The sequence below is a fragment of the Diplotaxodon limnothrissa genome, linkage group LG3, assembly GCF_057381915.1.
Source record: "Diplotaxodon limnothrissa isolate DT_005_m linkage group LG3, D_limnothrissa_male_GT1.1, whole genome shotgun sequence".
Classification (NCBI taxonomy): domain Eukaryota; kingdom Metazoa; phylum Chordata; class Actinopteri; order Cichliformes; family Cichlidae; genus Diplotaxodon; species Diplotaxodon limnothrissa.
In genome coordinates, this window is record NC_140598.1 from 31,913,123 (window position 1) to 31,926,710 (window position 13,588).

Genomic DNA, 13,588 nt, shown 5'->3' on the forward strand with positions numbered 1-13,588 from the left:
AGTCCTAAGCCAAATCTGGATGAAAACATGATAAAAATTGAAATGACAAGCATTCACATGGAATTTACTTTCACATTTTTGACACGTCTGAGGCTTCTTTTGTTCAGTTTTGCAGCATTTTCACGAGTAACCTACAGTTTATTTAAGGTGACAGAAGAAAAGAAAAAATACAGCTGACAAACAGTTGGCCAAAAGAAAGTGGACATTTAAGGATGTGGGTCTTAAAGAGACAGGAGCTTTTTTTTCCTCCAGAGAAGATGTATATGTGAATTGTATGTAGTAGTTCATCTTTAAAACAGAAATATTTAACCATAGTAAACAGTTCTGTGCTCAAAATAAGTCTTTTATTATCAAAGCAAACGTGTGATTGTGGCAGTGTGTTCAAGTCAACATTGGAAAAATGTGAAGAAACATGTTTATAAAACTGTGGAGCTTTCTGGCACAACGACCTTCATTATTAATGCTAGGTACATTAGGTAGAATCAAAGTTTGCAGTAAGGTTTTCTTTCACTGATTGATATGGCATTTAAAAAACAAAAAACACCCACCATTAACTCAGTGCCTTAACACTTAACATTAAGACTTGAAAATATAACTTAAACAACAACAACAACAACAACAATCAAGAACATAAAGCTACAAAAACAAATTAATTGACACTGATGAGGACCCACCTGGAGCTAGCACTGAGAATTTGAAGTCAAACCACTTTAAACCACCACAGCCAGAAGGAACTGTAATACTTAAGGGTTTAGTTTATTTTGTGTTAGGTTGCACATCCAGAAACAACAACACGGCTAGTTTAGATTTAGTCTTTTTTTACCATTTGTATGTGCAGCTTCATTTTCCTTAAGTATATCCCAAAGATATAATTAACACAGTTAGCAACAATCCAGACTGAAAAATACAACACAGCTTAGAAGTTTAGCTTTGGCACCACTCTCAGACTAGCTTACAAAAAAATAGTGTCTTTTCTTGTTGGCAGGTTTACGTCATGGATGCTGAAGACATTAAAAATGTTGTTTCTGATAAAGAGCAAGAGCTAATAATGTAAACGCACCGTCTCTTCCTCCTGTGAGTCCTCAGTACAAAAAAATGCTGATTCCAATAAATAACCTGAAGGTAGAGTCTCATGTCCACCTCTGTCCATCCGTCCTCTTCAGGAGTCAGGGAGGACAGATGCTGCTGTCATCAGGTGACTTATCTCCCCTCCTCTTTGTCCTCACTTAACTATCATACCTGTCCACTATACTGTATCTCCGTCTGCATGAGGTAGTAGGGATGGGCACTGGCCACCCAAACTCAACGGGAACAGTAGCCTTGACGTTCCCTTCCAGGAATTTGAAGATCCGGTTCCACCAGGTTCTAGTCAGGTACTTGTTGGGTTCCTGATTGTGTACCTGACAGAGCACCACAAGTTAGAAAAGAAGAAACAGTTGTTGTTTTCAGTCAATTTTGAAGTCACTCAGATTTGAACTTGTCCGAGATTTTTAGTAGATGCAGCTATGCTATGAGTTTAAAACTCTTTATGTATCTTTATCTTAATGTAATAATACCTGACACAGTGAAATAACAATAGGCCAAAACAAGATGGCCCAACACAAACACATTCCAAACAAAAAGTGTATACAAAAATGTATAACAAATTATATATACTATGTCCTATCGGCCTTCTCATTTAAATTGATTCCTCCATTTCAAATGCTTTCGTTATTCCTGCAAGTGTTTCGTGCTTCATGACTAACATTTTGTTGCCTGCCCATCATGCTGCTGCTGCTTCTCTATTTGTTATGGAGGTGTGTTGGTTTAAAAATGAGATTGTATGTTTTCATCTGGTCTTGTCTGACTAATTGAAGCAGCTGAAAGAATCCTAAAACCCCAGAACACTGAATAAAGCCAGGAGATGGTGTTACGAGGCCATAACTCAGTGTGTGTCTACTCACATGTGATTCCAGCATGGCGTAGTACCACCGGAAGGTCCAGTTGACGACAAAGTATGCAACCACCACATCGATGCTGTAGTGTTCATGGCCGAGGAGGATGCAGATGAGTCCAAATATGCTCAGGAAAAAGCAGAACCAACGATACCACCAGAACCTGGGCGGGCAGTCTGAACACAAACAGGGAATACTAATAAAGCAACATGCACAAATTAGTTTAATACTACGGCTAAGTAGTAAAATCAGGGTAATGTGAAGTTAAGAGTTTATTCGTGATAAGTTGCATATCAATGTGTGTGATCATGTAAAAATAAATAGGTGTGTGGTTACTCACACTCCTTGATGAAGAGGTAGGACAGCCTCAGCATGATGGTGTGACCGCTGTACAAATAGTCTCCACACAAGATGTGAGAGCCGGTCACATTCAAACCTGAAGACACAAAGAAATGCAGCGTTTTATGTTAAATAATTATCACATCCATCCATTCGCTTCCGCTTATCCTTTTCAGGGTCCCGGGGGGCGCTGGAGCCTATCCCAGCTGTCATAGGGCAAGAGGCGGGGTACACCCTGGACAGGTCGCCAGTCTGTCGCAGGGCCAACACACAGGGACAGACAACCATTCGCGCTCACATTCACTCGCACATTCACACCTAGTGACAATTTGGATTATCCAATTAACCTATCCCCACAAGCTGCATGTCTTTGAACGGTGGGAGGAAGCCGGAGTACCCGGAGAGAACCCACACAGACATGGGGAGAACATGCAAACTCCACACAGAAAGACCCCGGCCTGATGGTGGAATTGAGCTCAGGACCTTCTTGCTGTGCGAAAACAGTGCTAACCACCGTGCCACCGTGCTGCCCCGTTAAATAATTATATTATATTATATTCATTCATTTCATGTGATTAAGAACGATGCAGAACTTTTAAAGAAACTCTGCACATTAATGTTGAGTGGACTCGTTTTCTAATGTAACCTTAGCTAATGTTGATAATTGTTGGTGGTGGGAACGAGGCTCCCTGGTGTGAGTGAGCATAAATGTTACATCAGTACTCCTTCTGCATGAATAAAACCCACTGATGATCAATCTCAGATGCCCTAATCTCCGCTGTGTATGCCACAGTGCAATGCAGCAGTGTCCGGTGCTTGAATACACTAGTGTTTCCTGTGAGTCAGTGTTCAGCTACAAGCCAAATACTAAACACTTACTGTACATATTTTATAAATCTAGTTTTACCTCCTCCTAAGACCATCCGGATAATCCGCCACATTTTCTCCGTCACATTGTCGTAGAGCTGCATGGACAGGACAAACGATCTTTAACTGAAGAAGGGCGACTAGTGAACAGGTGAGTACTTAGGTGCACCTTTACATACCTTTGGAGCGCACTCTAAGTGTTTTCCAGGTACCGGCAGGGTGGTGATGTACATGGTGATGCAGCGATACAGGTAGAGCGTTGCAATCATGAAGAAACACCGCCGAGCCACGATCGCTCTGCAGACAATAACATAAAAGTGTTTTTTCAGTGAGATTCCAATCCGTGTGTCAAAGGACAGTTTGGCAAGAAACTGAACCCCGTTCACAGCTGAATGAGACAAAGCACTAAGTAACCCCGGGGACAACTGGGGGAACACTGTATATAAGAACCAGTCCATTTATTAAGTACTGCAAAAATCTGAGGGAGAAATAAAATTGACTACAACAGAGAGTGGGGACCCAAGATGGAAAACTCCCAGCATTTTATGTGTTTCTAACACAACCACGAGGTAATTAAACATAATTCACTAGCATAACCAGAAATGCTGACAATAACAACAAGTTAGGAATTAGTGACGTGCCTTTGCCACAGATCAAAACACCTTTGCGATCAGGAGATGTGGGAAAACTTTCTCTGTCGGAAAATCCCTGTAGTGATTGTTAAATGCACTGGAGCATGCCTCACTAACGCTCCGTCAACTACAATTAAACCACGTAATGCATGACACTGTGAAACTCGTGCTCTGCAAGAATGTGAGTTTAAAAGATCACACTGACGTTTACTCCATAAGGGAGGGGAATTGGGCTTGGGTGCAGTACGAGTGTTAGTACACCTTCAATCCTTAGTATTACCTGTGTTTAAGTGCCAGCCACTGGACGAGCCACAATCCACAGAGAGTCAAGCCACAGGCCTCTGTTGCTTTGAAGGCCCAGGGCACTCTGTCAATGTAGTCGAAGAACTTGTCAGGAAGCGGCGGAATCACAGATTTGTCAGGCACCCGTTCATGGATGATAACGATTATGACAGCGTTGAAGACGAGGGCGAAGAAGGCGTAGATAAAGGACACGCCCGTTTTCCACCACTCTTTAGGGAGAGGGTCGTCGGACTCCTTGGTGATCTTGTCGTAGTTGCAGCGTTGCTGTATCTTGTTGCACAGCGAGTTTATCAGCTGGTTCTCTTTCAGCACTTCAGTAATTTTTCTGCGCCTGCCTTTGCCGTCACCATCGAGAACATCCTCAGAATGAGGTGTCCGGGAGATGTGGTGAGTATGGTTGGGCACCTTCGTAGACTGAGGAGGTGAAGGCGGATCTGTCGAAATCACCTCTATGCAGTTTTTATCATCTTCCTGGATCAGTTCTGATGCTGCCATTGAAGTCTTTGGCAAATAAGTTCTCTGATTTATGTGAAAAAGTTTAATGAGTTCTTTGATCACTCACAAGAGTGAGCTTCTGTGTCAATAATGAAGAAGTCCGACTGTCAGCAGCGATTGAGCTCCTTGGTCTGCAAACCATTTGGTATTAACGACAGAGCAGCGATCTTCAGTATTTGCAGTGACGTCACAGAGAAAGCAGGTGACCGGCATAAACCTGAAAAAAAGAAGACCATGAGTAAAAAAAATAACTACAACTCTGTTATGAGTTATCAGTAAGGATCTTATATAGACTCGCATTAGTACACCTACATAACCCAAACAGTTTCACTACGTCGTACATCTGCAGTGAAATAACGTAAGTTACAAAAACAGAAACTAAGATAGACATTGCATGTTGAGCGTGTCAGAATCAGATTACATTAGAGTTTAGATAACAATAATCAGATGAACTTACAGCATCTGCCCTTCTCATCCATCAGATAAAGTTTTTCAGCTGAATCTTCAGAACAACGATGATTTTCAAGAACTCTCCTTTCACTCACTGAGTATCACGCTACACCTGCAGTGTGGGTTTGTCTTATATTAGCGGCATCACCATTAGCCCAGATCTTTACTAAACTGCATAAAGTGAAAATTGTACTTTTTCATTAGACCTACTCCATAACCTCAGCCCAGAAACCGGTCTTGTATTGACACTACAAATTTCTCTCTGCTTCTTTTTCTGCTGCCATTTCTCAAATCGACTGGAAGTGCACGGATCAACTTAAAAAGATGAACTCCGCTGCCAGTTCTTGCTTTGGTGGTGAAATTGAAATAGTCACACTGGCAACACTATCAGCTGCTTGTGTGGAGGATCTACATGTGTTCAACACAGAAGTACAGATTAATCTTTAAATGCATTGTTGTACAACACAGGTACTCATTCTGGTCTCCCTTACAACTCAAGTCCCCAAAATACTGGTAATACCAGCTCGCACACTATCATGTAACTCTCTTAAAAGCAGACCTTTACCATCCATTCATCCAACCTTTTTCTGTTTATCCATTTCAGGGTCACAGCAAGTCATTCTGGTCCCTCTTAGGACATTAAGTCCTCACAGAGTGACTGTAGACAGACTTACGTCCCCACAATGTCAGTAATACTGGTATACACACACCTACACCCGGAAGCCCACATGACTCCAGAGAATTTGGCCTTTAGTAACCTGAGGATGACACTCCCTGCAAAGCCAACACGCCCACACAAACACAGTGTGTGAACCCACAGCTGCTGACACGTTCTGACAGCATGCCACCTGGGACAGACACCGCCATTTCAAGTCTTCACCTTCAGGATCAGTATCTGCTGATAATGTGCTGATAAACCTCCCACGCCCTTCCTCGTTCAAGAAGCAAGGCGTGGTTTGACAAATAACAAAATGATCATTAAACTTCAGTTTAAAAACATAAAAACTGGGCCAGCATTAGAAACGAACATGACTATTCAATGAATCCAAGTTCATAGTTTGATACTGACTTACATGTTATTTGAAATTATAAGGATTTATTCATCGACTTCTAAAGTAAAATGTGCACTTGTAAACCCACTGCTGATAAATTCCTCCTGAGTGTGTTGCCTTTCTACCAACACTTCACACAGGAGTGCATGTCTGACATCACCTGTGTGTGAGCATCGCCATGTGAATGTTTTCTAACCAGTCTCACCCGACAGAATTACTCAGGCAAGACGTTTCCATGAAAATAAACTGTTCACAGCTGTATGAAAGATGCTAAATGATAATTAGTTAGTTTTAAGCTTGAAAAGTTGAACTTTTTTTTAGAAAAAAAAGTAGTAAAGTAGAAAAAGTTGAATATAATACAATAAAGTGATTCTATAAAGTGACTACAGCTGTCATTGCAGTTTCTAGGTCCCCAGCCCCAGTTAGCAGCTGGTGGCACTGTAACATATTTGAAATGATAACTGTGTTTATAGAATACATTTAACTGTGTAGCACTTCTGTCACCAACCAGTAAGATTTAAGCATCCAGTTGAACATCCCACACCCCTGATACTTTTAGGGAACCAATCATGTTGCGAAAAACAAAAACCCTAAAGAAAAAAAAAAAAGAGTAACTGTGTCCCTACGAACAGCAAATACAGAAAAATCCAAATAACTACCTTTTCATACTTTGTCCCAAACACAACTCCTGCTGCCCACCATCAGCTGCTCTGCCCTGAATGAACCTTTATTTGCTTTTCTGCTCCCGTTTGGTTTCATTTTAGCGTCATTGTGTCAAAAGCTCCACTTTCTGCCCTGAACTGGCAGAAAAGTGGCCTCTGCTCAGCTACCAAGCTACATCCTGTTTACAGAGCAGCAGAAACGAAGTCTAATCGAGTTACAGGCATGAGAATTCAATTTCACCAAGTTAGAGCTGATTCATTAACCCAGGACACACGAGTTTTACACTGCTGCAAAGCGCCCAACTTACCTCACTGAGATAGTAAGATAAAGAATATTTTCATCTTTCACTCACCAGAGAATGTGTTTAGCCAAAAAAAAGCACAAAATTCAGTCACAAGGATTTAAAACAGAACCAATGGTCACACTGTGAGAAGAGCAGGCTTCATAACAGCCTATGTACTCACTGAAATGTCAAATGAGTAAACTTACCATCGTTTAAACAAATAAAAGTAACACAAATACGTAATATTGTAATATAGTGTTATAGAAAACACATAAATAACCTCATTAATGTGCTGGAACTGATAAATACAGTCACATTTCTATCAGACTTATTTGTCTGACCAGCTGATTAATGATTCATTTGTTTTTAGAGCAACATAATGTTTACAGTCACTGGCCACTTTTTTTTTTTTAGGTACACCTGATAAATTGCTCATGACTTTGAATGTGACATTGCTGTTTATGCAAGATGGGCTGATCTGCTGGGATTTTCACACATTTAGCATTTATGAATGCATGCAACATGTGGAATCTTGAAGAAGATAGGCTGCAGCAGCAGAAAACCACACAGGGCACCGCTCCTGTCAGCTAAGAACGGGAATCTGAGGCTACTTTTCGATGGTACGGTCGGAATATGGGGTGAACAACAGGAAAGCGTGGACCCATCCAGCCTTATATCAACAGTTTAGGCTCCTAATGGTGTGATTTGGTATGGGGCACAGCTTGCTTGGCACACTTTGGGCCCCTTATAATCCAATGAGCATCATGTAAACACTACAGCTTACCTGACCATGTCCATCCTTTTATGACGATGGCTGCTTCCAGCAGGAAAACACACTGTGTTACAAAGCTTAAATCATCTCAAACTTCTTTCATTCCAACTTACTGTACTCAGATGGTCTGCACAATTACCAGATCTCCATCTAACAGAGCACCTTTGGGATGTGCAGCCAAATAAATCTGCACCAACTGTGTGAAGCTAAATGTCCTCCTTGAATCTGTGCCACAAGGAACTTATGGCAAAAAGGAGTCCAGCCTGGTATCTGTTAAAGTGGCTAGAGAGACAAGCTGGAAGTATTGTACTGATACCTGCCAATTAATCCTTTATACCAGCTGAATTAAACACAATGAAAACACATCTAATATGCAAGCGTTGAATCAAAGACTCAACAGAAAGGCAGGAATGACATGTTTAAAAATGTGCCACAAAACAGCAAACAGCCACGAACTTTGAGTTAACTTTCTGCTAATTAATGACTTATTAGCCAATCAACAACTGATCGATTAATTAGTCTGAAAATCCCATTAGCACAACATTAACAAAAGTAAGAAGGAAGTAATTTTAAGCTTTACTTTGATAAACAAAGTTAAAATTAGTTCACGTTAAATAATTTCCAGCAACTAAAAACAAACGTTTAGTGACTCTTTGACGAGTCTGATATCGATTAACTGGCTTATCATTTAAAAGGTGTTTGAACCCCACTCTCTGATAGAACAAGTACAAATTCACACAAAAAAAATGGTGTGAACATGTCAAAACCGTGAAAACCTACTCCGATTTAACGTTAAAAGTTACATTTCGTGTCCACGGCTTCGGTAAGCCAGTGTACGTCTCACATTTTAACTGGTGCAACGTAAACAGGAACTCAAACACACCTGTCGGAAGGTGCACGCGCGTTTCCCGTTCGTTTTAGGTATAAAACAGGTTAAAACAATTGTTAAAAAAGTTTTAACAAAAGAAAAACAAAACTGCAGTTTGTGCGCGCGAAGACGGACAAAAACAAGACTAACTTTTTGTCACCTTTCCTTCCACTTTTTCACCTCCTCCTATTCCTCCTCTTCCGTCTCCTGGTTAAGTGACACCAAGGTTCATCTGCACGAGCCTCTCTGTGCTGGTGAGAAACTGCGCCCCGCCTCCACATGTCCCTCGTTTGACTCCAAATATGGTGATGCTGCTTCCGCCTGCATCGCGCCTGCACCGCTGACTCAACTCGAAACGGGCCGTGACTCACCTGAGATCGACTTCTCTCGCGGGACCTTCCGTCAAACGGAGAGACGGATGTACGGAAGCTCGTTTTTACCAGAAAAGTTACAAATAATAAAACTAAAAATAAACATTTACAGCTTGACAGAATCAAAGTTGTGATGATGAGAAAAAGAATGAGGCTACCAATGAAACATTTTTCATTTCCTAATTAGGTAATGAATGAAGGCGATATTTGTCTAAGTGATGTCAGCATTCCTAACACCTCAGGTATGCAGGTAAAGAAACAAAAGCCGGTCATGGCAGAAAAACAAACATTTAATTCACTGAGTCACTTTTAATCTTGAAGTCAATGATTAAACAATGTAGGCAAAAAAAAAGGACTATTTATAGATTTTATTTTTATAAGTATTAATCGTATATGAATAAATTGACATTGCTATTATTTTAATATAAATCTTTTACACTAATATGTTTTCTGCATGTATTTGGACCAAATTTATACCATAAATCAGAGATGGGAGGGGGGGTCAGACACATTTAAATCTCTGTGATATCTTAATATAAAAACGTTAAAGAAATTCTCCTTTAGATAATGAAACAAAATCTCTCACTGTGACTTTTTTTTAGCTTAAGTTTGTAAGAATTTGTAAATTACAGAAAAATTTCTGGTAGGTCACAGACACTTTCTGTTAATAAACCTTTTTATGTGTACTCATTGCAAAACCAGTCAACTGTTAGAAACAGTTGCAGAGTGTGCTTTGCAGTTGTTTAGGAATGTGTACGAATAGCCACGGGGAGGTCTTTGAAAAGCTGTAAAATATGAAATCACAGTTAAAAGCCCAAAATGTGTCTTCCTTTACACTTTCAAAAGCTTCCGGTGGGCCTGAGTGGAGTGTGGTCGAGTCTGGCATCTGGGCTTTATGTTTGACACCCTGCCTTAAGTAAATCAGTTTTAAAATATGCATTCAAAAATGAACCATTTTAAAAGTTAGAGGCATATAAATGATAAATACGTCAAAAACACATACATATAATAGGAAAAAAATGTGGATATGGACAATAAGCTAAACTTCGTAAAATTCACAAAAACAATTTGTGAACTGATTAAAGTATTTAGTCAACTCATTTTATTCAGCACATCTAAACAGCAAACACCAAAGTGATGTACAGCATGTAAATATATTAAAAATCAATTCATAAAACGATAATCTACAAATTAAAGATGCAAAGATACAAATGAAGTGTTAAGTGCTATCTAATGACAAATAAAAATAAAAATAAAAAAATCAATAAAAAGACTCATTTGAAAAGAGCCATGTTTTAAACCTGCTCTTAAATACTGTTAGTGAGTGAGGTAAGTGACATATCTGAACAGCAAGACACTAAAAACTGAGAATGCTCGCTCAGTTGTATGAGTCAGTTGTATGTGTTAGTCGGGACTCTGCAATTAGTAACAACCTCACCGAGGGGTGTGAGACACTGTACTGTAAGAGATCTGATAAATATTCTGGAGCATACCCAAGCAAGCACTTACATGTGAGTAACCATATTTTAAAATAGATCTCGTACGTCACAGGATGCAAGTGTAACAACATAAAAACAGGCCAATGAAATTATTGTTTTTGTTATTATTATAATTATCATTGTTAGTGATTTATTATTGAAATTGTCTCATTTCTCGTTGGGTTGTAATACCAGATGGTTCCACCAGAGCGAGCTCACTGTTGACTAAAACCAAACACACTGAACTGAATCAGATCCTCTCAGTATATATACACAGTGACCACAGGGCCAGCTGTTAGAGTTAATATGTTTGTATCTGGAGGTTATTGTCATGGTCCTGAGTCTGAGGACTCAGTGTTTTGTGTTTCCTTATGCTTTTGTTCATTCCGAGTGTGTTTTCTGTTGTGATTTTGCCATTTGTTAGGTTTCTGTTCCTTGCCTGCCTGCTCCCACTTCTCTGTGTTCCCTCTGTCTGTCCATGGTGTTATTGTGTCTGCTCATGAGTCTGCCTGTCAAGTTCAGTGTCCTGTCTGGTTCTCTGTGTCTGTTAGTTTCCTGTTTTATTCTGAAAGTTCATGTCTCATGTCAGTGTGTTCAGTTTTACCTCTCCCCTGTCTCGTTAGCCTTATTGCTCCCAGCTGTGTCTCCCTCCTGTGGCCCATTCCCTGATTACTCCCCGTGTATTTAAGCCCTGTGTTTTCCTGTGCTCTCTGTCGCGTCGTCTGTTTAACTCCATGTCCGTCTGCATCATTCTGTGTAACCCGGTGTTCAGTCTGCGTCTCTCCGCCAGCTTTCTTTGTGCATTTTGTTCCTCCTCCCGTGCGTATTTGGTTTAAGTTGAGCTCTTTAGTTTTCCCCAGTTTAGGTTTGTTTTCTCCCCGCTCTGCTCCTCCTGTTTTTGTCACCTTATCACCTCTGTAAATAAACATTCACTCGCACCCCAGCCAGTGCCTGCATTTTGGATCCTTTTCTCAATTCACCACACGACTGCTGCGCAGCCATGACAGTACAACGCGACAGAGAGCACAGGAAAACACAGGGCTTAAATACACAGGGAGTAATCAGGGAATGGGCCACAGGAGGGAGACACAGCTGGGAGCAATTAGGCTAACGAGACAGGGGAGAGGTAAAACTGAACACACTGACATGAAACATGAACTTTCAGAATAAAACAGGAAACTAACAGACACAGAGAACCAGACAGGACACTGAACTTGACAGGCAGACTCATGAGCAGACACAATAACACCATGGACAGACAGAGGGAACACAGAGAAGTGGGAGCAGGCAGGCAAAGAACAGAAACCTAACAAATGGCAAAATCACAACAGAAAACACACTCGGAATGAACAAAAGCATAAGGAAACACAAAACACTGAGTCCTCAGACTCAGGACCATGACAGTTATGTTTCAGCAAATGTGAGATCATTTGCAAAAAAAAGTCAAAATTATCCTATTAATACACATTATGGACATGAATTTTGAGGCTGGTGCTTATTTTAAAGTAAAATAAAATAAAGAATATGAAATAAACCCTGATATTGATGTTTTGTCTGCAATCCAAACACGCATTTCGACTGGAAGTCCTTTAAGTAGTTATTTTGTTTTTAACCCCATCTAGTGGAGAAAAGTGGAATTACAACACTGCAACTTCTAATATCGAAATATTTTTCTCCAGCATTGCTGTAAATAAAAGTGATGGTCATCGAAAGAAATATAAAAGCACCATCAGTATTTTTACATTATTGTAATGAATGGTTTATTGCTATTATTCAGTGTTTTAAGTTTACAGAAGTATGTATCTTCTAACCACACTGCTATTTCTGGAGAAATTGTAGTGGCATTGTTGCTAATGTCAGAGGAAAGGACATTGGCTGCCAATATTCTGAGATGTCATCAATTAAAGGAATCTAAAGTCTAATAAGTCTAAGAAGATTATCATTACTATGTATCTGTTGCTATGCATCTGTTACTAAGAGCAGTAGTCCCCAACCTTTTTTGTGCCACAGATTGGTTTATGTCTGACAATATTTTCACAGACTGGCCTATAAGGTGCCGCGGATAAATACAACAAAATAAAACCAGTACCAGTACCAAAAAAGAAGATCTGTGGCCCGGGGGTTGGGGACCGCTGACTAAGAGGAATTGGGGGGTGGGTGCCTATGCCTCCACTCTGAACATTACAGTCCTTGAACTGAATGACAGGTGTTTTTTCTGTTTTTCTGTTTCTTTTCTTCTTCTTCTGCTCCTCCTGCATTTGTCCTTTAGCTATTAGTTGGGTAAGGAAGATGTCCTCGAAACCAATACGCTGCTGTAGGTGCTGCTGGATTTTGGACCTCATTAATGATTTGCTTTCACTTCTTGTGATTGGGGGCTATGATGTGGGCTTCCTCGATGGAAGGTATTACTTTTTTTTAAAAGTCTTCCTTCATGTGGACTCTTCATGTTTTCTTTGGCGGAAAGCATTACACCTTCCACTGGGCTAGTCTTGATCCAATTTCCATAAATTTGTCATACGTTGCCAAACCATCAAAGTCATCGTCGCTGTGTTTGTTTTACAACTGGCGACTGGTCATTAGATCAGGGGCTACCTTCTCATTTCTTAGGTGGTCTAGAAAGGGACACCCTAAGAATTTGCTTGAAGGGAACGCTTTCGGAACACCTCCAATTTGCTAATGTCGGTTTTGAGAAAGGTCCATGTCTCAGATTAATGCAGATGGATAGATGAGGTGAATCTTGGGGGCCACACATTACTGTTCTTCTAAACATACAGATGCAAATTGACCCAGAAGGGTTCATACCCTTTTCACACATTCATACGTCGATGTATATTGTAATAACATTGTTATTGTGAATTTTTTTATTGTGAGCCACAACAACCTTGTGACAGCCATGCTTTATATTTAAATGTGTAGTTGAAATTGTGACAAAACGCACATTTTTACAATTCATAGTCTTCAAAGTCAGTGTGTCTGAGATCAACATCAGACATGAAAACACCTGAAGTATTTCAAAACTGTACAGTACTTGAGTGTAAATGTAACCTCCAGTCATTTCTTCCTCTCGGGTCTTGTGGGATT

General features: G+C 40.2%; 1 protein-coding gene across 1 annotated transcript; it reads right to left on the minus strand.

The window, feature by feature from the left end:
- Positions 1–1,062: 1,062 nt before the first annotated feature.
- On the minus strand, positions 1,063–8,865 carry sgms2b (sphingomyelin synthase 2b). Its single transcript, XM_085347022.1, has 7 exons — positions 8,809–8,865; positions 4,053–4,787; positions 3,320–3,437; positions 3,181–3,238; positions 2,275–2,370; positions 1,944–2,110; positions 1,063–1,400 (listed from the first exon to the last, which is right to left on the minus strand). The coding sequence occupies exons 2-7, from the start codon at positions 4,568–4,570 to the stop codon at positions 1,227–1,229; spliced, it is 1,131 nt and encodes a 376-aa protein (XP_085203148.1). The 5' UTR covers positions 4,571–4,787; positions 8,809–8,865; the 3' UTR covers positions 1,063–1,226.
- Between the last annotated feature and the right edge of the window lie 4,723 nt (positions 8,866–13,588).

Excerpts from the sequence above, each read along its gene's own strand:
- sgms2b (XM_085347022.1), bottom strand. The coding sequence starts at position 4,570 with ATGGCAGCATCAGAACTGATCCAGGAAGATGATAAAAACTGCATAGAG. Across the intron at positions 3,239-3,319 it reads ACTTAGAGTGCGCTCCAAAG|CTCTACGACAATGTGACGGA; the intron begins GTATGTAAAGGT and ends CTGTCCATGCAG. Across the intron at positions 2,111-2,274 it reads CTACCTCTTCATCAAGGAGT|ACTGCCCGCCCAGGTTCTGG; the intron begins GTGAGTAACCAC and ends GTTTGTGTTCAG.